Source organism: Pelmatolapia mariae, linkage group LG16_19 (assembly GCF_036321145.2).
Source record: "Pelmatolapia mariae isolate MD_Pm_ZW linkage group LG16_19, Pm_UMD_F_2, whole genome shotgun sequence".
NCBI lineage: Eukaryota > Metazoa > Chordata > Actinopteri > Cichliformes > Cichlidae > Pelmatolapia > Pelmatolapia mariae.
Window position 1 is genome coordinate 14,009,895 of NC_086241.1, and position 21,945 is coordinate 14,031,839.

The following is a 21,945-nucleotide window of genomic DNA, read 5'->3' on the forward strand; positions in this document are numbered from 1 at the left end:
AAACAGTAAGGACCTACAGTAGAGAGGAACAAAGCAGACTGGTATGACAATAGCTGCTTCTGTGGATCATTGCTGGTTTAAATGAAAAACACAGCTATGTGGTTTTGCATCCCATAAATGGAAAGGACCACCTCGACAAAGCATTCAGAGACACAAACCGAGAGCAAACATGCGCACAGACTGGCATAAGCAGGGGGGTCTGTACATAAGAGCAGTGGGAGAATCCGAAGCTCTGCTGTGCTCTGAGGCACACCCGTGAAATATTTATGACCCACCACGTTCCACGCTCCACCACGGCAGGGGCACAGCTAAAGCAAAGCTGCCTCTCCATCCGCGAGCTGGACTTTGGAGCAGCTACCGCAACCTGCTAGATCGCTCCAAAGCTCAACATTTTTCTCCTTTGGATCCTATTACAGAGCAAACTGGGAACCGTGTACAAAGCCCTCTAATCGCCCCAAATCCTACATGTTCTCAGAGCTCTTAGCATACAGCGTGATCCCATATTTATCTGATGTTTGGTTCTGCTCAACAATAGGCTGAACTCCATGTTTCTTTCTTCATGAGTCGGGCGGTGGGACCACAAGTGACCACAGTAAGCCGTGACTCAGGAGAATTAAGTGGGCTCACCCCTCAGTGAGTGGTCTTTCGTTAACAAAACCTCAGAGCCAGCTCACAGGGGTTTCCTGTACACTCATACTTTCCAAAGAGGTTCTGTTTTACAAAAGTGCTGGCCACCAAAGCTACTCACTCTGCACACCCAGTTTTCAGGCTTTTGACCACGATCGATTCAGACGCCTTATGGTATGCTACTGTAGAGCTGCCCAATTATGGCAAAAAAAAAAAAAAAATGCTCGTCGCAATTATTTTGTTCCATATTGGGATCACAGTTACTGCAATTTTGCTCCTTACTGGACTTCTCGTCCTGTCTTGTTGTCTCAAGCTAAATTAAACCTACCACAGCCAGTAGGGGAGATAGTTTGACGGGGTGTTTAGAGAAAGATGAAACCGCTGCAAAGAAAAGAATGCAAAAAATAATTGTTTTATCTCATTTTTATCGTTTCATAAATGCCGGAAGCCATAACTGTAATCCATCCGTCCATTTCCATAACCACTTATCCAAGTGAGAGTTGCAGACGGAGGCTGGAGCCCGTCCCAGCTGACCAACTCTCAGCTAGTTTCCTTCAAACATGTATCTCAGTGTAGTTACAATGTGTGCTTTTGACGGCTACAATCATCTGGGAAATTGGAAAAATCTCTCACAACAGCAACTTTCTGTGGCTCATTTTGTTCTCCATCGCAGACACATTTGTTTCGTCTCTGTCCTCTCTGGCCGTTTCCACTCTGTCAAGTGCTGTAATGCGGTCTTGCCATAAGTGTTTAGGGAGAATTTACTGCTGCTTGTTTTGACGCAGTGCATCCCCGCTCTGCAGCACAAGTGGCAGAATTGTCAGGTAAAAATGAGACTGTAGAGGGGCAAAATTGAAATTGATTAATTGTGCAGCCTTTCTTTAAGGCATATTTTGAGGGAGGGAATGGTGACAAAGTAAAGGTTTTTATCCATTAGCAGCGATTAGATGCAAACGACTCGTCATTACACCAGCAAGCCTTTGCTTGTGCCAGAGGTTGACAGGCAAGTTTGAGCTTAATCGTCACCATCTCATTACTTCTTTACTATTTGACAGGGCAGTGCCTGATCACCTCTTTACCTGCGAGACTAAAGTTTCCCCTTATCTAAATGACTGGATAAATCGTTAATCTTTTATGATCTTCAGGGCTAACTGGGTCAGGACAGCGACTGAAACTAGAATATGGGTAAAAAGTAGAACAAATTAAAAGAAAACCATGCCTTGCTGAACTGTGATAAACACTTTTTTTTTTAAAATTGTGTGTTTGCAGAAAGCATTAGCCACACTTGCGCTGCTGGATCTTCCAAACACCTCAAAACTTCTACAAGGTTTCAATGAATCTAAACACTTATAAAAGAAGCAAGACGACATTTAAACTACCAGCAAAACTTGCCATGCACGTCTGTAAATGTTTACTGAAAGGGAGCAGGCAAGGAAAGCACAATGACCAACCAAGAGTTTAGCAGTTTCCCAGCAAACACCAGCAAGCACTGGACTAAAAAAGACTTCGTAATCAGAGGGTTTAGAGAGCAAACAGAGGAGGAGGGCAGAAAAGCAGGGAATGATAGAGTGAGCCTATGAATTACTCAGCAGACACGTCTTTCTCCCTCTTTCCTCCCTGCAGGAGATAATGGGGATCATTCGTCTTCTTGCCCTCCTTTAAGCCCCATCTCTTGGCCACTGATCTGCATCCAGGTCAGCAGAGAAACAACACAGGTCCGTTTTAATGATGTGTAGAATTTGGTGGGAGGAGAAGCAGCACTTTTGAAAAAGCTACGTGTCTCACAAAGCCAGCCTACATAAAGACTGAAGGCCAAAAACTAAACACAGTTTCTCAATCAGCTTCGTACTGCAAGTTGGATACAAGTTGGAAAGTCTGATGACACCACACTTATCTCTGTAGAGCCGTTTTCACACATGCAACGAAGCCTGAACTTTTCAGAGAACACATTAGCTGAACTTCTCTCGCTGCTACGAATTCTGTGATAGGCAAAAGAGCCCACGTGAGAAAGGAGGGGGTAAGCGTTCTGTTATATAGACAGCAAGCGTGTGGGCGCCGTGTATGATGCCTCCCCTGCACTCTAACCGGGCAGCTCCCTCAAAAACACGTCAAGATCAGACTATTTCCTGCTGTGTGCTACACTTGTGATAGAACAACTGTGGAAAATATCCAGATGTGAGTCCCGTGTATCTGTCTGAGGTCTACATGTGAGAAAGAGCAGAAATAGCAGCAACCAGTATGGATCTGGCTTTAAAGCACCAATATCTGGGTACCAGTAGCTATATTGCTGGAGATGCTTTTAGCTTTGAATGTCACTGGTTTAGTCATGAATTTCATGGAGGAATGCTAAGAATCGCACTTTTACTGACTTTAAACCACTTTCACATTTTATTCAGCGTTTAAGTAAGTCAGTGTGCTCACTTATCCTGCTCCAGCGGAGAAGCCTCAAGTCTGCACTGCAGAGCATTTTCCAATTATTAAAATATATGGGCCTTCTGAATAAGGAAACATCGCTGAAGTACGCTGCATATTCGCAATATTAAAGGGACAGAGAAAGAGTTACTTAGGCGACATTTTCCATGAAAAACAAAATCGGCTGAGGACACCAGCAGAGTGAAATCAAGCATTTCTAAACACGTACTCACTGTGATCCAAATACAAGATTTGAAAATACGAGAATCAATGCATCTCTGGAGAAAACAGTTTTTATTATAAGCCCAATCAGAGTGCACAGATTGTTTATTTCACACATCAGCAGGCCTAAGCTGCTGACACTGGAATATCATCTCATGCTATCCCAACAGCTAGCTGCAGACAAACTGCTTAAGAAAACATACATGACGCATCTATTCAGCTTCATGAATTCTACAATGCTAGTGCTCCCTCTCCCTCACAAGGACACACACAACTGTTGGCACTCTCATGCATGGTAAAAAACCAAACCAAAACATCAAGATGCATCTCTCCAACAGACATAGACGTGCCTCATGTGAAGTCTCAGAGAGAAGAGCTCAATGAACAGGATAGAAAACCTGTACGACTCTCAAGTTCTCATCTACTTCTCATAAAATGAGTCATTTACTGAGCCCTGGGCCAGGATGGCAGAGGGGAGGTGACTGAGGAGCAACATCACAAGGTGAAAAGTTCACAGCAGCACACAGGGATATGCAGAGAGAAGGGAAAAAATAAATGGCATTCCCTTTTCTTTGATGTGAGAGAAAATAGAGAAAATACAAAGGTGAGGAGAGAAAGTGAGACCGAGCGGGTGGGGGGAGCGGGAGAGACAACAGCGTGTATCAGTGGAAGAGAAGCTAGAGGAGATAGAGCTATCAGAGCTTCAACATGGCAGGATGTGACATTTGGAGAGCAGGAAGAGGAAACTGGACAGATATAGATTAGTTTGGTGGCTGCTCCTGAAAACATGTCTATCCCATTAGAGGGTTTGGGTCGCAGTTAATGTGCTTATCAAAGCATGCACCTCGGGTGTACTCCTGAACCCGGCGTGATGCTGCTGCACGACACACAGGAAGAGAAGACTCAGTCCAGATTTTGACTTTTGACTTTCTGATCAGTGGGTTTTCTTTTACTTCATGCTATTTTTTTAAGTTTGTAGAGTTAACATCTTCTCCAGAGTTGATGGGAAAAGAGGTCCCACCCTGGGGTCAAATTCCAAATCTAATCAGACTTGAAGTAGGTCATTAATTAGTCAGACTTTGCTGCAGCTCGGCTAATTTCGCCACGTGAGAAATAAAGAAGTGGAGTTCAACAATGAGTCTCATTGAGTTAACAGGAAACAATGGAAACTGTTGGTGAGAACAAGAGTCTTTTTCATCAAAAGCACTGCACATGAATATAAGCCCATCTTTATTTACTCTGTGCCGAGCTACGTGCCAATACTTCAGTGTAATGATCACCAAATATGAGGAAGTTTAGGAGCTGTTTACAGAAAATATCAAGCGAATTTCAAGCTGGAACATTTAAAATTTCTTTAACTCGCTTCACTAGTAGTGAAATTAAATTTTTATGGACCTAACCGCCAATAAAAACACATCACTACCTCCTTATCGGAGACTATTATAACTGTTACAGTCAAGGAATTTTCTCTGTGCTGCAGAAACCTTAACTTTTATAAGTATGTGCAAGCAACCAACAAAGAACGAAAACCATCATGATTGGTCTAGAAGATTAAAAAACAAAAAAGATTCATAAAAAAATCCCCTAAAAGTAAAATATAAAACCAAAATAATTGAGCAAATGATGAGATTTTAGCTTGTTCTAACTTTTCCTTTACTTGGGTTTATAATTAAGAACTAATATAGCGTCAAACAGAAGACACGCCTACAAGTGCGACTTAAGCACAGTCATAAAACAAACAAGCAAATGAACAAGGAGCAATATCCACAAAACAAAATCACCTACATGCTTACTTTTCCCCTTCATTACACTTATTGGCACATATTTGAATAAAGTGGCCAGCTTGTTAGGGTCAGGGTGTTAAGTGAGGCCTCTGACTCTGTAACTTACTTTTTCTAAACCTTTTCAAATCTTTCCTCAGACCCTTTGGTGTTATGCTCTCACATATCAGTATCATGGGTGTGTCGGTGCATCTGTTAGGACAGAGCCACCCGATCAAATACTTGGAGTATTAACTGTGTGGTATTTAAAAACTTCGGCACTGCCTTCATTATTAGGGAAACAAAACGCTGTCCGGTCTGGTTTAATGTGACCCGTCCCTGAGCAGTAGTCACCAGCCAAACTAAGGCAGAAGTTCAGTTTGATCCAAGACTCCTTGGATTGTTTTTTCTGGTGATGCTGGCATATTTTCAAACACGAGTACAAAACCCAGATAAAAGGGCGGTGGTTCTGATTGCTGTCACACGCGTGGATAATGCGTAAAGCGCGCTCCGGGCCACTCGCTGTGCTAGTTTGTGTACATGTTGTTGGCAACTTACCCTCCGACAGCTCCAGTTCCAGCTCCGCCAGCTTCTCCCGGACCTCAGCAGGCAGGGTCATAGCGACAGCCGGCGTGGGCTCTAACATCATCGTCAGCAGCCCGGTGGAGCTCCTCTCAGCCATGGTGGTCCAGCACGAAGGGCGAACGGATCCACTGGTGCCCGGTGAGGAGAGGACAATGCGACCAAGCCCAGAAGATTATCAATGAAACAACAACAGCCCCTCCTCACCTCACTTGGTTCAGGCTCAGAGCAAATAGGGTGTTGGTGCCTCCTCTCCCGTGTGGCTGCAACGTCGCACAGATGTGTAAGAAATGTCTCCAAACGTCATGACACGGCTAGCTGCGGGGCTAGCAGACACACCTGGATCCGTGTTTCCATGTAGGGTGTTGGGACAGGGCCTTGCCAGCGTCTCCCAGCCTCTAGTCTGTCCCTCCTCGGCACTGTCGGCGGCTGCCTGTCCTCAACTGTGGAGGGAACTCATTCAACTCCTCGCTCGCTTCCCACGGCGCAGTCGCCATTGCATCATAGCAACAGCAGCCCCAACCGTGCGCGTTCACGAGGCCCCCACTCGTGCGCTTGCACGGTGCATGCTTGTGCGCCGCCTGCTCCTCCGCGTACAGCTCGCCTGCCTCCTGCTGTCACCCAGCGGTTTCGTGGCACACATTATGACCTCCACCTTTACTGGATTTCTTTTGTACTGTGTTTCATTTCCGTATGTTGTCTTTCTTTTTCATGCATAAAAAACAAACAAACAAAAAAAACAGCTAATTTTGATGAAGCTTTGTGAAGAGGTGGAACATGTGCTGAAGGGACCTGAGGTCTTGATTTAAGTGTCTGCGCTTAAAGATTAAAGTTCAAGCGCTGAAAGAAATGTAAATGTTACACTTAGAAATGCACTGAGCTAAAAGTGGAAGCTGGAGTGGAATTCTTGAAATAAATTACTGGCGGTTCAAGTGCGCTTTCAGCTATAGAAGCATTAGATTATAAGGCATATAAAGCATTATAAGGTAACATATATAGATAGATGTGGACATTTAATAGAACAAAACACACAGTATATTATTCGTCTGCGTATAACCAACTGACATTTTAGGTTCTAAAGGAAGCAGGAAGAAGTATAACCTTATATGATCTTATCTCTCCCTCCTTTCTTATGAATGACAGCAACATTCCTCTCATTTTTAAATGGCCAGCCAATGGCTCATATACACATACGGGTGCATTCATGCCTGCACATTCATATGCATACAACAAAGATATACAATTATACATATATACATATATTCACCTGTCCTATACATACCTGTACCACAGCCACAGACACACTTACACTCACAGACACACCTGCCTGAACTACATAATCTGTGTTCCAATGTTTTATATTTATACTACAATATTTATGTATGTAGTCTTTCTCTCTGTGTGCATATATGTGCATTTACCTTCAAATACCTCTGTACATTCACATATAGACATTCAAGGTATATTTAATTAATTTTTTAAAATAGTTTGTTAAACTAGAAAATGTTTCATCATTGCTTCATAGCGTTTTTCATACTATTCCAGTAAACAAAGTTCATATGGCAGCACTCAAGGCTGGAAGCCTGGAGAGGTCAGCATCATCAAAACTAGTCCTGCTTACAGAGCTTCACTTACTACTGCTGTACTTCGCCTTTAAAGAACCACGCCATATTTCACTATATTTATGTATACTTTCATTTTTTACATGTAGCATAACTGATATTGGAAGACAGAATCTGCAGGGTGTATCTGCACATGGTTGGTGATTTTCTTGCAGTAGTGCCTGTCAACGCTACTGAGACCAGTAGATCCAACTTTGATGCTCCCAGCAGGTTCTAAAGGGGACAGTACCACAGTGTCTGTGAGAAAGAGGTCTACATATGTCATAAAGAGAGAAATAATTACACGTTAATTTCACATTGATGGCAATTGTGTGCAGAATTTTTAAAAAGCGTAATGAGGGGTCTTTAAGGTTGGATTTGTAGACTATTTATTTTATTTGCAGAACTCTTTGTTCAAAGTGGAGGCATGGGCATTTACATTTACATAACATGTGATGTCATTGCTTTTCTGTGATTCCAGAGTTTCTTGGAAAATAAAATGCTACATGGCCTCGGTGAGTTGCACTTCTAAAAGGTCAAGTGATGCTAAAATCTAACCATTGTACCAGTCATTATTTTAATTTTTCTTTTAACCTTGTTGTAATACAACATGTCTTAAATATGATAGAAAATGTTAAAAATAAAAGTAAAAAACACACATAGACTATGCAAACATATTTTTTCAGATGCAATATTAAATACAACACAACTAAATTTTATTAAAAGCGAAAAATAGCTTATGGATGTTAAATTTAACATTTCAATTCATACAAAAATCTTTGTATGAAATGTTAAATTTTGTATCAACTATGTTAGCATCCTCCCAATTGCACTGTAGCACACTAACATAGATACATATTTTAAAACAAACAAAAAACTGTAATGTACTTACATGGTGACAAAAACAAACTACAGTAGTGGGTTAAATTACAAAATTACAACATGAATTAGAGGGAATGTCTATTTACATATACATAAATATATATAAGTACTTTAAAAAAAAAAAAGCATGATAGTGTTTCCTTCATTAAGAGAAGTTTTCAAGGTTTCTGCATACATTTTAAAAATAATAATTCAAAGTACAAATTAGCTCAGATTGTTTTCAACAAGACAAAAAAATGTTACAAATGCACAAATGTACAGCGTGGAGTATAAATAAATATTGCAAGTCATCTTTAAGCTTTAAGCATACTTTTTTTTGCTTTCCCCCAATGCACTGTAACTTTCATCACAGTCCGGATGACTGGGTGTCCTGTTTGGTAAACCTTTACGTTTTAAAATGTCACTGCCTGTGGAGTTCAGGTTGGGAACTGTTGAAGTTGATTTATCTGCTAAAATTATAAATCTGTTGAAACACAACATATATTATTAAACATGCACCAACACACTGGGTGAAAATTAAAGTTAATAATAACAATAAATACACATTTAAAGTTTTCAGTTTTTACCTCCAACTACAACATGTCATGACTACATATGACCATTAGGTGTCACTATATACGCAATAAAAACGTTCTTCTTGAGCAAGTTCTGAGCTGCATCAATACTTGTGTGTCCGACACTGTCAGCCGTAGTATACAACTACAAGGGCAACAAACTTGATTGAGGGCCATTTGACTCATTTGCTACATAAAAAAATGAAATAAATAAAGAGAAAAACAGAAATAAAAAGACAGAGAAGCCTTCATGCTGTCATTTACGTGCAATTGACCGTGTACTCAAAGCAAACTATGTCTGCTATGTTTGTGACGTTAATCCCCGATGAGCTCTGCAGTCAGCAGTGTGGTAGTGACTCTATATACTCACTATAGACCTCAGCCCGACTGCACTCTACGACTTTAGCCGATCTGCCGCTGCATGGCTTAGCTGCTTTGGTCCCTAAAAATTTCATTTCCAATCGTACCACTTACAGTTGATTGTTGAATATCTAGGAGCCAAGAAGTTTCACTGGCAGTGGTATCGTACTGCAGCACTGCACTTGGTGAGCTCTTTAGAACGGCCCATTTTTTCACAAATGTTGGAAAGGCAGACTTCACGGCTAGGTGCATGATTATGGAGACCCGGGGCATTGGGATGGAGACACCTGCGTTCAAAGATTAAGAAGTCCACAAGTATAGTTTAGCTGCGCAAGCTGATGAACGTCCTCTTTTTTTATCACAAGGAAACAGGACCTGGACAGGCGCCTCCGCTCCAAAGTCGGTGGCCTCCTCAGTGCTGCAAAAGCACTAAGTTACTGCTAAGCAAATAATTAACTTGAGTTCGAGCTGCCTTAACTAATTATCAGTGTGGCTGTTTAACTTTTTCATCCCCACACTAACTGAATTTAACATCTAGTTACATAAGGGTATCAGCACAATTCAGTTGAGGAGGCACAGTGACTCTAAGGCCTATCTGTAACACCAGTGCTGGTGCCAGATACTTCACGGTGTTTAGCAAATAAATAGTAAATAAGTTCTTTATTGTAAGTACAGATCTCTCCTCAGGGTGTGTTTTACATCAAGGTTGTAGCTGGCTTGAGGATTACTTCTGCTGTGTTCAAAGACGACGTTGTTCACCTCCATTTGAATATCATCAATCTTAATTTTCCTGTAAGAGCACAAAGAAATAACAGTTTAGCTTATAAGAAACTTATAAGAAAACTTCCATGATGATGGGGTAAAGTTAAATATATGTTTATACCTGTTATGGGCTTTGTTTAAAGCATTTGTCAGAGCCTTCACATACACAGAGCTATGTTTGTCTTCTTTCAGCTGACGCTCATCTGTCCAGCAGTGACTCCAAAACACATCTGCATCCATAGGAATAGCTGCTGTGACAGCCCCATCACAGCCATCTGTCTCGAGGTGCTCATCATCTGGGTTCATCCTGGGGCGCAGGGACAACTTAGGTACGTTGTATCTCTGGATGAAGAAAAGTTTGGGCTTGCCCGCCAACAACGGGCATCTATTAGCATTGAAAAGACGCCTGACTTCGTTGATAGAAAATCCATTGCCAGTCGAATCTGTGCCCAAAAGTTGACTTTCTGTGCCACGGCTAATGATGCAGCACACAAAGCTATCATTTCTGAGTTTCTCCATCTTATCGAGAATCATTTCGAGAGCTGAAAACACCTCATCAGAACTCAGATACCGGTGGAGATCCACGCTGAAGTGAAGCGCCTTAAATGTTTGTTCCAATTTTTCTGAAGGAGTGAGCAAAGATGAAACGAGAATTTAAGCGTCACCTTGACAATAATTTAAAAAGACAAATGTAGCTTTACATTTTTAAAACACTGATCAGTGGCAACCAAAACTACTGAAAGGGAAAGTGAACATTTATGATCTTAACACAATGATTAAAATGCACATTTTAACAGCAAAAACTTGCAACATGCAAAAAGTACCTTTACCCCTGATACGCAGTTATATGCAGCTGTAAGGCACTTTTAATTCAATTTGAGCTACTGTGCTACACTGTTTGTCTTTGAATTACACTAAATTTATGTTTCAGCTGTAGTTACAACAGGCTTTTTATAATTATACTGCTACAATAAAACACACACCTTTGAATTTCCCCCTGCCTTCTAAAATAGCTACATTTTGACAACTGTTAATAAACCACAAATAAGTAAAATGAGCTTCCCTTTTCACAAAAGCTGCAGACATAAAAGAAATTCCCAAAGAAATACAAATCTGAGTAGCACAATAGTTTTCTTGTTCTTCTCCCATTAAGAATTTTTCTAGGATTGGGCTGGTCCCTCGTTTGGAAACTACCCAATAATACATCTAACTCCAGATAAACGTATAAGTGTAGGTTTATCTGGTGTACACAATGATGCATCAGCTTTAAAACCTACTACAGCATGTGGTGATCATCCTTTTATTTTTCTCCCCCAGCAGGATTATAAATGCACGACTATACCTCTAATTATGGATTTCTACACTGTGATTTTGGTACTTCTGTTTAAGTAGAAAAGTACAAAGTGCTTTGTGTCTCACCTCCATCATTACCCACGCAGTCTATGATCACACAGTGTCCTCTGGGATTAGTGTTAAATTTATAGCAATCTGGCTGACTCTGAAATTCAAATGAGATTGTGGGGAAATGTCGTAAATGCAATTGAGTCATTCAACACTTGAAAATATAATCAAAATACTCAGAGAAGGAGGGGAATCCTCACCTCAGCGCTCGGCTCTAGGCAGGCACCTGATCGTGGGCTCACTCCTACTGCAAACAAAGAGTGTTATGGTTAACAGAAGAAGAAAGTAAACACCAGGGCCAACAGGGGGTTTCCAGCTGTAAAGCCCCTGTGAGACCAGATATCAGTCAATATGTGTCTCATGGGGATGAAAAGGTATTTTGATTAAAAATATAGTCTTAGGCTACACATCTGTGGTATTTTGCTAGACTTACCAATGCGGCGCTCTTGTGTAACATGCTGTAGAGGAAAAGAAAGAGGAGATATTTTTATGGTTTTAGTGGAGAAAACATTATGGGAAATGTGAACTAACATCTGTAAAGTGTCTCACTCACAGAAATTCTATGGGGTTGCTGCAGAGACAAATTTCGCTGCTGTTCAGGTGCCCTAGCTGTAAAAGACAGGCATATATACATACATAATGTCTCTGTGTTCGCTGTTCTACTGCTGTCGCTGTTTAAAGAAAAATTATCCTATTACATTTGAAACAAGGCAACACATTAAATAAACAGCATTAAATTAATACTGAAAATTGAATCTACCCTAAAGGGAAAAGTCTCAATGAATCCATGTGATGTCTTAAATACGATTACCCTGAACTTCACTTTATAGTGGACTAAATAAGCAAGGCAGGCTCGTGGTTGCAGGGGTTAAATAAAACTGAAATGCATTTTGATGTCATTTTTTCATGATCATAATCTTTTAACTTTTGCGTCAAAGTTGTTGAACGTCATAACAGAGCACAGTCACAAAAAAATGTCCATCCATCCATTCATGTTCTTAGCTGTTTATCCAGTTTAGGGTCTCAGGTGCCAGTCCCAGGTGAACAAGGGCCAAAGGAAGGCTACATTCAGGACAGGTCGTCACAAACTGAAAAATGTGTTTACCTTAAATACTGAGTTTTTGGTATGGAAATGTAATAAACTTCCTATTCTTTGCTTACTACACTCACCAGCCACATTATTAGGTACAGCTTGCTAATACTGGGTAGGATGCCTTTTTGCTTTCAGAACTGCCTCCATTCTTCTCATTGGCATAGATTCAACAAGGTGAAGGAAAAACATTCCTCAGAGATTTTGGTCCATGACAACGTGATAGCGTCACACTTTGCTGCTAAACATCAAAGTGGAAAATCTCCCGTTCAACCACATCCCAGAGGTGCTCTATCAGATTGAGATCTGGTGACTGTGGGGGCCATTTGATTGTAGTGAACTCATCGTCATGTTCAAGAAACCAGTATGAGACGATGCGAGCTTTGTCATGTGGCGCGTTATCCTGTTGGAAGCAGCCATCAGAAGATGGGCACACTGTGGTCATAAAGGGATGGACATGATCAGCAACAATACTCAGGTAGGCTGTGGTGCTAAACAATACTAAGGGGGCCAATAAAATATCTCCCACACCATTACACCACCAGCCAACAACAGTGCGAACCATTAATGCAAAGCACAATGGATCCAAATCCATGCTTTTTTTATTGTTTAAGCCAAATTCTGACCCTACCATCTGAACCATCAGAAAGTGAAACTCAGCAGACCGGACCACATTTTTCTAATCGTCTGTCGTCCAATTTTGGCGAACCCATGGAAATCACCTGGTGTGGTCTTCTGCTGCTGTTGCCCATCTCCTTCAAGCTTCAACTTGTTGCGCATTCAGAGCTCATCTGGGTACCTTGGTTGTAACGAGTAGTTATTTGGGTTACTGTTGCCTTCCTATCAGCTTGAAGCAGTCTGACCCTTGTCCTCTGACCTCTGACATCAACATGGCATTTTCGCCCACTGGATAAGTTCTTGTTTTTGTATCATTTTCTGTAAACCCTAGAGATGGTGGCGTGGGAAAATCCAAGTAGATCAGCAGTTTCTGAAATACTGAAATAGATATTTGCATTAATTATGAGTGATTGTGAGTATCGATAGTTTCGGGTATGCTATACTGATGAGGAACATAAAACTTAACCCAGTTCTGTGTAACTAGTAGGGAAGTGTTTCCCACTTCTCACTGCATAACTGTTACAAACCTTTCTCGTGGAGATGCTATTTCAAGCCCTTCAGTATATAAAGCGAAAAGGGAAACACAGACTAACCTGAATTCTTGTAAGTGGTCAGTTTTTTGACTAGATCAATCCTGCCAATGTTTGTCAAGCAGTCCTCTACGACGTCAAGTCTTTCTGGTGAGACTGAATCCAGCTTTTCAAGTTCAACAATGATATCCAGGAAACTCTGTAACGCAAAAGAAATGGAAAAAATGTCTAAAATGTTTGTTTTTTAATTAATTAATTACTTTTTTTTGGGGGGGGGGGGGGGGGGGCGGCATCATTGACTGCACCATGTTAATAATAATTTAAATTACATTAAAATTACCATGTTAATGTTGTTAGTAATAAATCCCCACCCACATACATTTGAATATGAGTGAAAACAAAATCATGTCTCATTCATTCGGGGGTTTTTGTTGTTGTTTTTACCTTTGTCTTCTCAAGCTTTTCACGAGATAATTTGCAGGTTAACAAGAATTTAATACTGTCCAAATCTTCAGTGTCCAGCTCCTCACTTAGTTCTGTCATCAATACTCTGCAGTAAGTGGAACAAACACTGTTAACTTCGATTCTTCAAATCTTTACGATTCATCAGCTCATCTTAAAGGATGTCTTACCTGAAACGTGGGACCATTTGTCTGGTCCTCTCCAAGTCATCCCTGTTGACTTTACACACCTTCCTTAGGATATCCAAACGCCCCAAACGCCACATGAGCTCTGCCAGAAACAGGTGAGCGTTTTGATGGTGCGTCACTTTTGATCTGAGCATCTCCTTCATACAAGCCACACTGTGGTCCGTGTCCAAGCTTTCACATAGATAGAAGAGCCTACTGCGTTCATTGCTGCTGAGAGCTTCCGCGATTTCATTTATAGCATGTAGCTGAAATTGATCCGGAACAGCCATGTGGACTTTGGTAAAACTTTAAGAGGAGATGAGCCCAGAATAAAGAATTATAGTCAAAGCCTGTGGGTCACAATAATCACCATGTTAAGATCCACAAAAAGTCGTGAAAATATAATAACCCATCGCTAATGGACGAAATTATAGAGAGACCTTACCGAAAAGAGTCCTGCAACAAACACGTAGCAAAGCAGAAGAAGGAAAACTATAGAAATGACGCACCGCTTAAAAACGCGAGGAAGGGGATTTACCAAATACTCCCCAACGTAAAACGAAAGCAGCGAGGATCCGCTTAACAACGAAAACGGATGAATACCATATAAGTAATGCCTGATTCTGTCCTTTTACAAAAACTGCGCAACGGCACAAAGGAAAGCGAAAGCAAAAAAAAAAAAAAAAGGCAGCCGATAGACCACACCCACAAATGAAGTCATGGCGCAAGCACGAGCGGTGAAGAGCCTCACCTCCAGGACCTCCCAAGGGGGAGCAACCCCCGCACCCCCCCCCCCCCCCCCCCCCCCACCACCACCACCACCACCACACACACACACAAAAGTCTTTCCCTGTGCAAGATTGCTATTGTTTTGCCTGTGAGCAATGCAGGATGTGAGTTTTTCTACTTTAAAACTTGTAATATATATGCATATATATATTCTTTTTGCGGCTATTTTGTTGACGTACTTGATTGTTCACATACTTCACTGAAGAGGTATGTGCCACCGTGCCTAGACCTGCACATGTAAAATTTTCGACATCTGCCACTAAAGAAAATATACTGTCTGCAGATTTTTTAAAAAGCACTGAAAAATATGGATTAATCAAGGCACTAATATGGTTCATAGAGAACCTAGTTCATCAGTTACAAAATTAGATCTAAATGCGGTGAGGGTGTTTTCAGTTAAGGTTGTTACTTCTGCGAAAAGTTTACAGTCTAACTTATGACGAAACCCCCTTTAACTGTCAGCTGCAACCTTCCACACGCCTCTCAATTGTTGTCGACTGCATTGACTCCAATGTAGAGTTACATGTCTTGGGAGGTGCACCTCATGTTATTTAGAAGGTTGCTGCGAAGGGTTAAAGGAAATTTCGAGGTTGCATTGTAAGTTATGATGCAGATTTCCCGCGGAAGTCTAAATCAGGCATAACTGTGGTGCTGAGGTCAGTTACAACTCTAATCCAAAAACAGACTCAAAACCTTGTTTTTTCTCACAGGCCTAAATTTAACTGTGTAAAATGGGTAAAATTTAACTGTGTTTAACTCTCTGTAAAGTGTTTTTTGTTTTTATGTTAAGTTTTTGATTTTTACATACAATTAAATGTGCCGTATGAATTTGTCATTGCAATAGATTTTTTAAATTTTGTTTTATTGTTTCTTTGTTTTTACCAGAGAGAAAATAAATTTCTCATACAAGCTGGAAAAAAGATAAATGTATCACTTAACTGGATCATAATTTGCAATAACCTGACTTTTTCCCTTAGCAAATAATCTTTTTGCCAATCATGTACAAAACCAGCTACAGTATATTTTTAAAATAAAGAGGGGGGCTTTGCAGTTTGAACGCCTATGACTGCATTTTCCACAACAAAGTGACATTAGTTCATTCTTTGGATTTTGTGTGTATCATGCTGTGTCATGCTGGGATAGTCGTGTGCTGAGAGATTTGAGCCTCACGTTAAACACTGAACCACTACGGCTGATAATCCTGCTTCTCTGTCTGTAAAATTTCTCGAGGTTCAACCAGAAGCCTGACTGAACTCTGTAAAAATAAACTCTTTAGAAACAGCTTCCTGTCCAACACCTTTCACCCACTGAGTGTTGCAGCAAGGGGTAGGTGGACCCTCTCCTCTTCGGTCAAACTGTGGAACAAAACAGTCATGCTTGCCCTGTTGCACAGAGGCAAATCTGTGTCAGAGGCAAATCTGCTGTAATAAGTCCCTTTATTATTCATAGATTGTCTGGTAACATTATGTTTAAATTGTAACAATTTAAAGTTAATTTAATGTAATTTAAATTATTCTTCATTAAAAATTAAACAGCAAAGCTCTGAATATTTGTTTAAGTTATGTATTTGCTATGCTGGTTTTACTACATTTATTAAACTGTATTTATTCAGATTTCACAATAGTCTTACCTTCTCTAGATATATGCTTTGTCATGCTGTATTGTTTTACTGAGCTGCATACCATTCAGCTATTTAAGATATCACATCTCATATGTTTGTTGGGTTTAATTTTTTAACTGCTGTAACAACGGGATAATAAAGTCTTATCTTAATCTTTTTATCTTTTCTTTCTTAAACAGATTCAGTGGCTTATGGTGGGTTTCAGACTCTGAAGGGATAATCATACACATTTAAAAAAATAAAAAAATAAAAATAACGGCTATCTGTGGCAATATGAGCGTGTTAAACCATTGATTGTAACTTTTCCAACGGGCATGAACGCACCACTGCTACTCCCCCTGCAGGTCGCCGGAGATTTCTGCTTACCAAAGCTCACTGAGTTCCGCTCAGCCTGGCCAATCGTGTCTCGCTGTGTCTCAGCACCATCATTGCAGTGTGGAGAGATCATACGGAGGTACTGCTGGCGGAGCGAGGGACCATTTGAAGAAGGGAAGATACACGACCTGGGTGACCGCTCTGACCAAACACGGTTCCCGGTTCCCCAAAACAGCCACTGTGTAGCATCACTATAACCAGCTTCAGTTCGAGTGAGTATTTAATTTACTATTACAAGAGGAAGGATTTTCCAGGTAGTCGCAGACCGGGGCTGCTGCTGCTGAGTTGGAACATCACAGCACAGTTGTTGTGTTGATGTGGATGTAAAACCGCGGCAAGGAGGCTTCAACGTCTGCGGGGTGTCTTTTAGGAAAAGGACCACACAGCAGATTGCTCTGGGCTGGAGCCAGGCTGGCAGCAGTCAGCAGCCCCGGCCTGGTCACGACTGATGGAAAAACGAGGATGTCCAACAGCTGCTGACTGTAACAGGCGTGCTAACGGCATTCGAGCCGAGCTAAGGTAGCTAACGTTGGCGTACAGGTTCAGGCTTCGTGGCAGTGTCGGAGCAACCGTTTGCTAGCAGTTAACTACCTGGCTAACATAGCTGCGTGACCGTTAGGACTGCACGGTGTCTTCAGTGTTTAAGGTTAAACAGTGATTGTGTTGTGACATTACCCCACCAACTACATGTATCCACCGCAATTTATACAAACATAAATTTATACGTAGTTGAATGGCACAATACGTTGCAGCATATTTTTTTTTAACATTTAACAATTATTTTGAAATTGATATAAAAAAAACAAAACAAGCGGAAGTCCCAGGTTTAAAACTCTCGACTGCATTTATAACTTTTTTTAGGCGGATTCGTTGCTTCTGAATAAATAACCCATGTGTAGAAACACGCTAGCATGGCCAGTCTGTTTATGTGTGTGTTTTAAGCTTTTATACCATAATAACCTTAAACTTGCAGCAGCTTCAAGGTGATTTCAGGTCCCGTCATAGATGCATTCCTATAGTTAATAGATGACTGATAAGCTGATCATGAGGAAAATTACTGAAACTAAAGTAAGGCTGGATTTAAAAAAAAAAAAGAAAAGGAAAAACAAACAAACAAAAATAATACTTACTGAGCTTTGTATCACTCCAGATAAGTAGTTTCTAAACTGGGTGCTGAGGTCTTTCTGTATGCTTTGACCCAAGTGCCTTGGAATTGAGTGTCAACCAAGCAGTATTAGTGTAACTGCACCTACATTAAATAATAACATTTAAATATGCTTTATTAATACACATCAAATGACCATCATTGAGATGGGGAGGGGGGTTCCTGATTGATAGTGGGATAACTAATGCAAGCCACTTGAAAACCCACAAAACCTCCTTTAAAACAGCACAGGTTATGAACTGGAGGTGGTGGAGGTTTTTCAAAGTGATCATCAAGCTAAGCATGTTTGTGTCTTACTTTTTACATTCCTCCTTCCATACTGACATTTTGCTGTGGCTCAAGACAGCAAACATTAAATTAAAAGGATACTGCTTGGAGTGATATTGGTCTAGGCTAATAAGCCACCATTACACTAATGGCATAATGAGCAAAGGTGTGGAGCTCAAGATCTAGATAATTCCAAGCCATCTGCTGCTCATCCTCAGCCTTCATCCTCCTCTCTCCTCCTCCCTTGCTGTATTTCCACCACCATGTGTTTTGGGACTAGGCTATCATCAGAGCTGCGGCCTATTTTAGACAGAAACTCCAGTTACCCACTTAATCTGTGTCTCATGTCTCCAGGAGTTGGGTTTCATGTGCTGCTCAGTGAAGTAAATGGTAACCTTGTCGGTGACTTTGGATCATATTGTGAAGCTGGTGGATTTGCTGGATGAAGGATTGTATGCTCATAAAACTATTGGCTGATGGTTTAAGGACTCTTATGACCTTTGTATTAATATAGTGTATGTAAGATTTGACAGCACATTGGTTCCACCTCTGCACCGTTTGTGAGTAAATGGAGACATCTTTGAGCCAAAACAAGTTTTGCCATAACGGTATTGAGCCCAGTAGTGTGTTGCCTCCTTCCCACCCACCAACAGTGATGCACACGCTTAGGGGATCAAAGCTGTAATTAGCCTGCCATGGATTAGCAATGGGGACTATTTTCCATTGTACTCACCCACAGCGCCAGAGGATCACACAGGCAGGCAGCCCCCTGCCCTTCCTTTCCTTCCAGCAGAGAAGAGCTGCATCACCATGTTTGTTGTTGTCACTATGAGTCCACAAGCAGACAAGAAACCTCACAATTCCTCCCTGTAGAGTCTGAATATGTGGGGATTTCAGATTAGAGCATTTTCTTTTTGTTGGCTATTATTTAACATTTAAATTGGTTTCTACGCATACTTTAAAGTCTTCAAAGGAGTCAGTTTTATCATGTTGTGTGCGGTCTTGAGTCAGCTGGATATGTGGTTGGCATGCAGAGAGAGCCGCGGGGCGGTTGATTCACTGCGCTGCCAGGTATGAGCTCTGTCAGTGTGTTGGCTGTCTCCATGATGTACAGTGAATCTCTCCAACATGAGTTCATGAGAGGCCGAGAAGCATGATGTTTGTGCTGAACTACTCCTACAGCTACCAGTATTCGTAGGGATCCACTGATGTATAATCACGGCCACGTGTTTCACATCGGTTTTGTGATGCCTAAATGTTCACTGATGTTAACTTTACAGTTAATCTTAATGAAGGCTTCTTTGTTTCTTTTGTACAAAAGAGGAAATAAATTACACAGAAACAACAAAATTAACAAAATTTTAACACTGGCATCAGCACAGAATTTAACCATCATGCATATATCGCTATAACAATATTTTTTACCTGCAGATTATTTACTTAGTCTTTAAAATATAAGAGAATATTGAGAAATGTGTGTTAAAATTATTGATGACCAATAAATCTTACAATATGTGATTAAAAACACTGCAAAACATTCCTTGACATATATTAGGAACTTTCATCTATATGAACCTAATGGTTGCTGTAATGTTCAAAAGAGTTTTTTTTTGTTACAAATAAAGCAGAAAGTAATAGCATCTGTATAGCCAACATATATTGTTGCACTGTTAAACATTGTCGCATAATCACAGCTTTTTGTCGTATCGTGAAAGCCAAACTGTAGATTTGAACATCTTAAAGTGTATTTAGAAGGTGAGCAAATATCCAAAACCCAAAGATAAAAGGTTTATATTAAATCATACATTTTATTTATTTGATCTAAATGGATACATAGTGTATGGGTTTACACACTTGCCTAACAAGCAAAAGATCGCTGGTTATGTCCTGGGAGTAGATATGAATCACTTGAAAAGGCCATAAATCAGGAAGGGTATCTGATGTAAAAATCAAAATATGCGTGTGATATCATAGCCACTAATATCCGCTAATATGATAAATTTCTTATTAAGGTGGTTGTTGAGTCATTTTCTGTCAATTCATTCATTGACTTACTGACAAATTGATGCTTGTTTATGCTTAAGTCACACAGGTATTGAGACCATTCAGTGACGTATCCCCCAACCCTGGGTCACTAGGAAAAATGTTTTAGGCTCCACACTGTATGCTCCTTTGCAACCAGTTTCACCCAGTGACTGCCATAAATCACATGCGATTCAGTCAGTCAGTTGTTTTACTTATGAATTGCATCTTAAAAAAGCAGCCATCACTTCTATATTGTCAGTTGTACAAAAGTGTATGAGAAAATACCCAAAGCCTTTAAAACACACATATAGTTGACATATATAGGGACTGTTAAACATACTGTTTGCACAGAACATTTAATAAACAGTGCTTGTGGACACTGCATCAAATATGAGACAAAAGGAGAACACATCACTGTACCAGCTCTTTATTAAACACCTATGTCAAACCTGTCTGATATGATGTGACAGACGTTTACATGTGCTTGAAGCGGAAACATTTAAAGCCGTCCCTGTTTATATTTAGGTGGTGCTTGCTGGCAGTATTTGCGTTTTTGTTTGCTGAGTCTGTGTGAATGTTTTGATTGTGTAAGATTAACTGTACTATCCCCTAAGGGAAGTTGCCTGTTCCCATGTGAGACAATAATGCTTTATCTTCGTTCTTTTGTACAGTAAGACTGGTTGATACTAGTGTGTCACAAGCTTTCACCTGCTTTAGTGCATTTCTGTCACTGACTGCTATGTTTGCATACCTCTGTTGATAAAGTTGTGCCGTTAGATCAAGTTAAATTTTAAGCCGGCGCTTTACTCAGGCACAGTGAATAGGTAATTACCAGCAGGTATTTATCAACCATGCTCAAACCTGTCTTATACACTGTTAATGGCAAATTGAGAAAACAAACAAGGCTTTTAGTGCATAATGAAAGTTGTATTTTTTCTACTTTAAAAATTGACATTGACATTAAATGGCAAACTGAAGAAGTAGAAATGTTGCTAATGGCTCAGTCACACTAGAATTAAAATAGGACTGCAACCTCCCCCTTGTGCACATTTAGCGACCGATTCAAAGTACTTGCAGCAGCCAATTGATCTCTGACAGACTGTGCATGCAACACCTTCAACCTCAATTGCTTTTAAGGTAATTGCAAAGGTCGCTTAGTGGGAGGCAACCTGTCTCCAGAGAATCCTGGCCCAACTCATACTAACTGCAATCACTCACAGATGGATTGGCAAATGTTTGTAAAGAATTGTCTGGTTTAACAGACAGGTTGCTGGCACGTTGCAGTCGATCTCTGTCTGCTCCAGTGAGCATAACTCATCTGCAACGTTTCTTTGCAATAGAGGACTTGACGCAACTGGTTGCCAACTGGTTGTTGTCTTTTTATAGTCATATATAAAAGCAAGGTTAAGACACAGTGCCTGTGTCTTTTTGCAGTTACATCATTGTCCTGCAGCAACTATCTCATTATTGTGGAGGAATTTTTGAATTTCTGTTTCACATCTGTGAGGTTATGGCTAGACTCTGAATTAAAGTAGTTAACGTGAATTTGCATGTTCTCCTTCTCCCTGTGTGGGTTCTCTCAAAGTACTCCGGCTTCCTCCTACAGTCCAGAGATATGACTGCATGTTAGGTTAATTGGTGATTGTGACTTGTCAAAAGGTGTGATTGCAAGT

At 40.6% G+C, this 21,945-nt stretch overlaps 3 protein-coding genes across 13 annotated transcripts in view; 1 reads left to right on the plus strand and 2 right to left on the minus strand.

The window, feature by feature from the left end:
* The window catches only part of dip2a (disco-interacting protein 2 homolog A), a 94,600-nt gene extending 87,143 nt beyond the window's left edge, over nt 1-7,457 (minus strand). For all 7 annotated transcript variants that reach the window (XM_063498646.1, XM_063498645.1, XM_063498644.1 and 4 more), the window contains exon 1: nt 5,580-7,457. In XM_063498646.1, coding sequence (XP_063354716.1) covers nt 5,580-5,703 — 124 coding nt within the window. In that variant the 5' untranslated portion in view covers nt 5,704-7,457. The remainder of the gene's footprint in view (nt 1-5,579) is intronic.
* Nucleotides 7,458-7,576: 119 nt separating this feature from the next.
* On the minus strand, nt 7,577-14,686 carry LOC134645264 (CASP8 and FADD-like apoptosis regulator). Of its 2 annotated transcripts, none has more exons than XM_063498648.1 (10): nt 14,476-14,686; nt 14,034-14,380; nt 13,846-13,951; nt 13,465-13,600; nt 11,717-11,772; nt 11,597-11,621; nt 11,364-11,407; nt 11,182-11,260; nt 9,884-10,385; nt 7,577-9,790 (listed from the first exon to the last, which is right to left on the minus strand). In XM_063498648.1, the coding sequence occupies exons 2-10, from the start codon at nt 14,318-14,320 to the stop codon at nt 9,661-9,663; spliced, it is 1,365 nt and encodes a 454-aa protein (XP_063354718.1). In that variant the 5' UTR covers nt 14,321-14,380; nt 14,476-14,686; the 3' UTR covers nt 7,577-9,660. The 2 variants fall into 2 exon arrangements, with proteins under 2 accessions (XP_063354718.1, XP_063354717.1); XM_063498647.1 differs by having other exon boundaries at nt 11,364-11,410.
* A 2,135-nt stretch (nt 14,687-16,821) lies between these two features.
* Nucleotides 16,822-21,945, plus strand: part of LOC134644188 (hyccin 2-like) — a 48,179-nt gene continuing 43,055 nt past the window's right edge. For all 4 annotated transcript variants that reach the window (XM_063496962.1, XM_063496964.1, XM_063496963.1 and 1 more), the window contains exon 1: nt 16,822-17,027. The gene's annotated coding sequence lies outside the window, so the exon portion shown is untranslated. The remainder of the gene's footprint in view (nt 17,028-21,945) is intronic.

Coding starts and splice junctions, on each gene's coding strand:
- LOC134645264 (XM_063498647.1), bottom strand. CDS start 14,320: ATGGCTGTTCCGGATCAATTTCAGCTACATGCTATAAATGAAATCGCG. Junction 11,773..13,464: donor GACCACTTACAAGAATTCAG/GTTAGTCTGTGT, acceptor TGTCTTTTACAG/CTAGGGCACCTGAACAGCAG. Junction 11,622..11,716: donor AGCAACCCCATAGAATTTCT/GTGAGTGAGACA, acceptor TTTCCTCTACAG/CATGTTACACAAGAGCGCCG.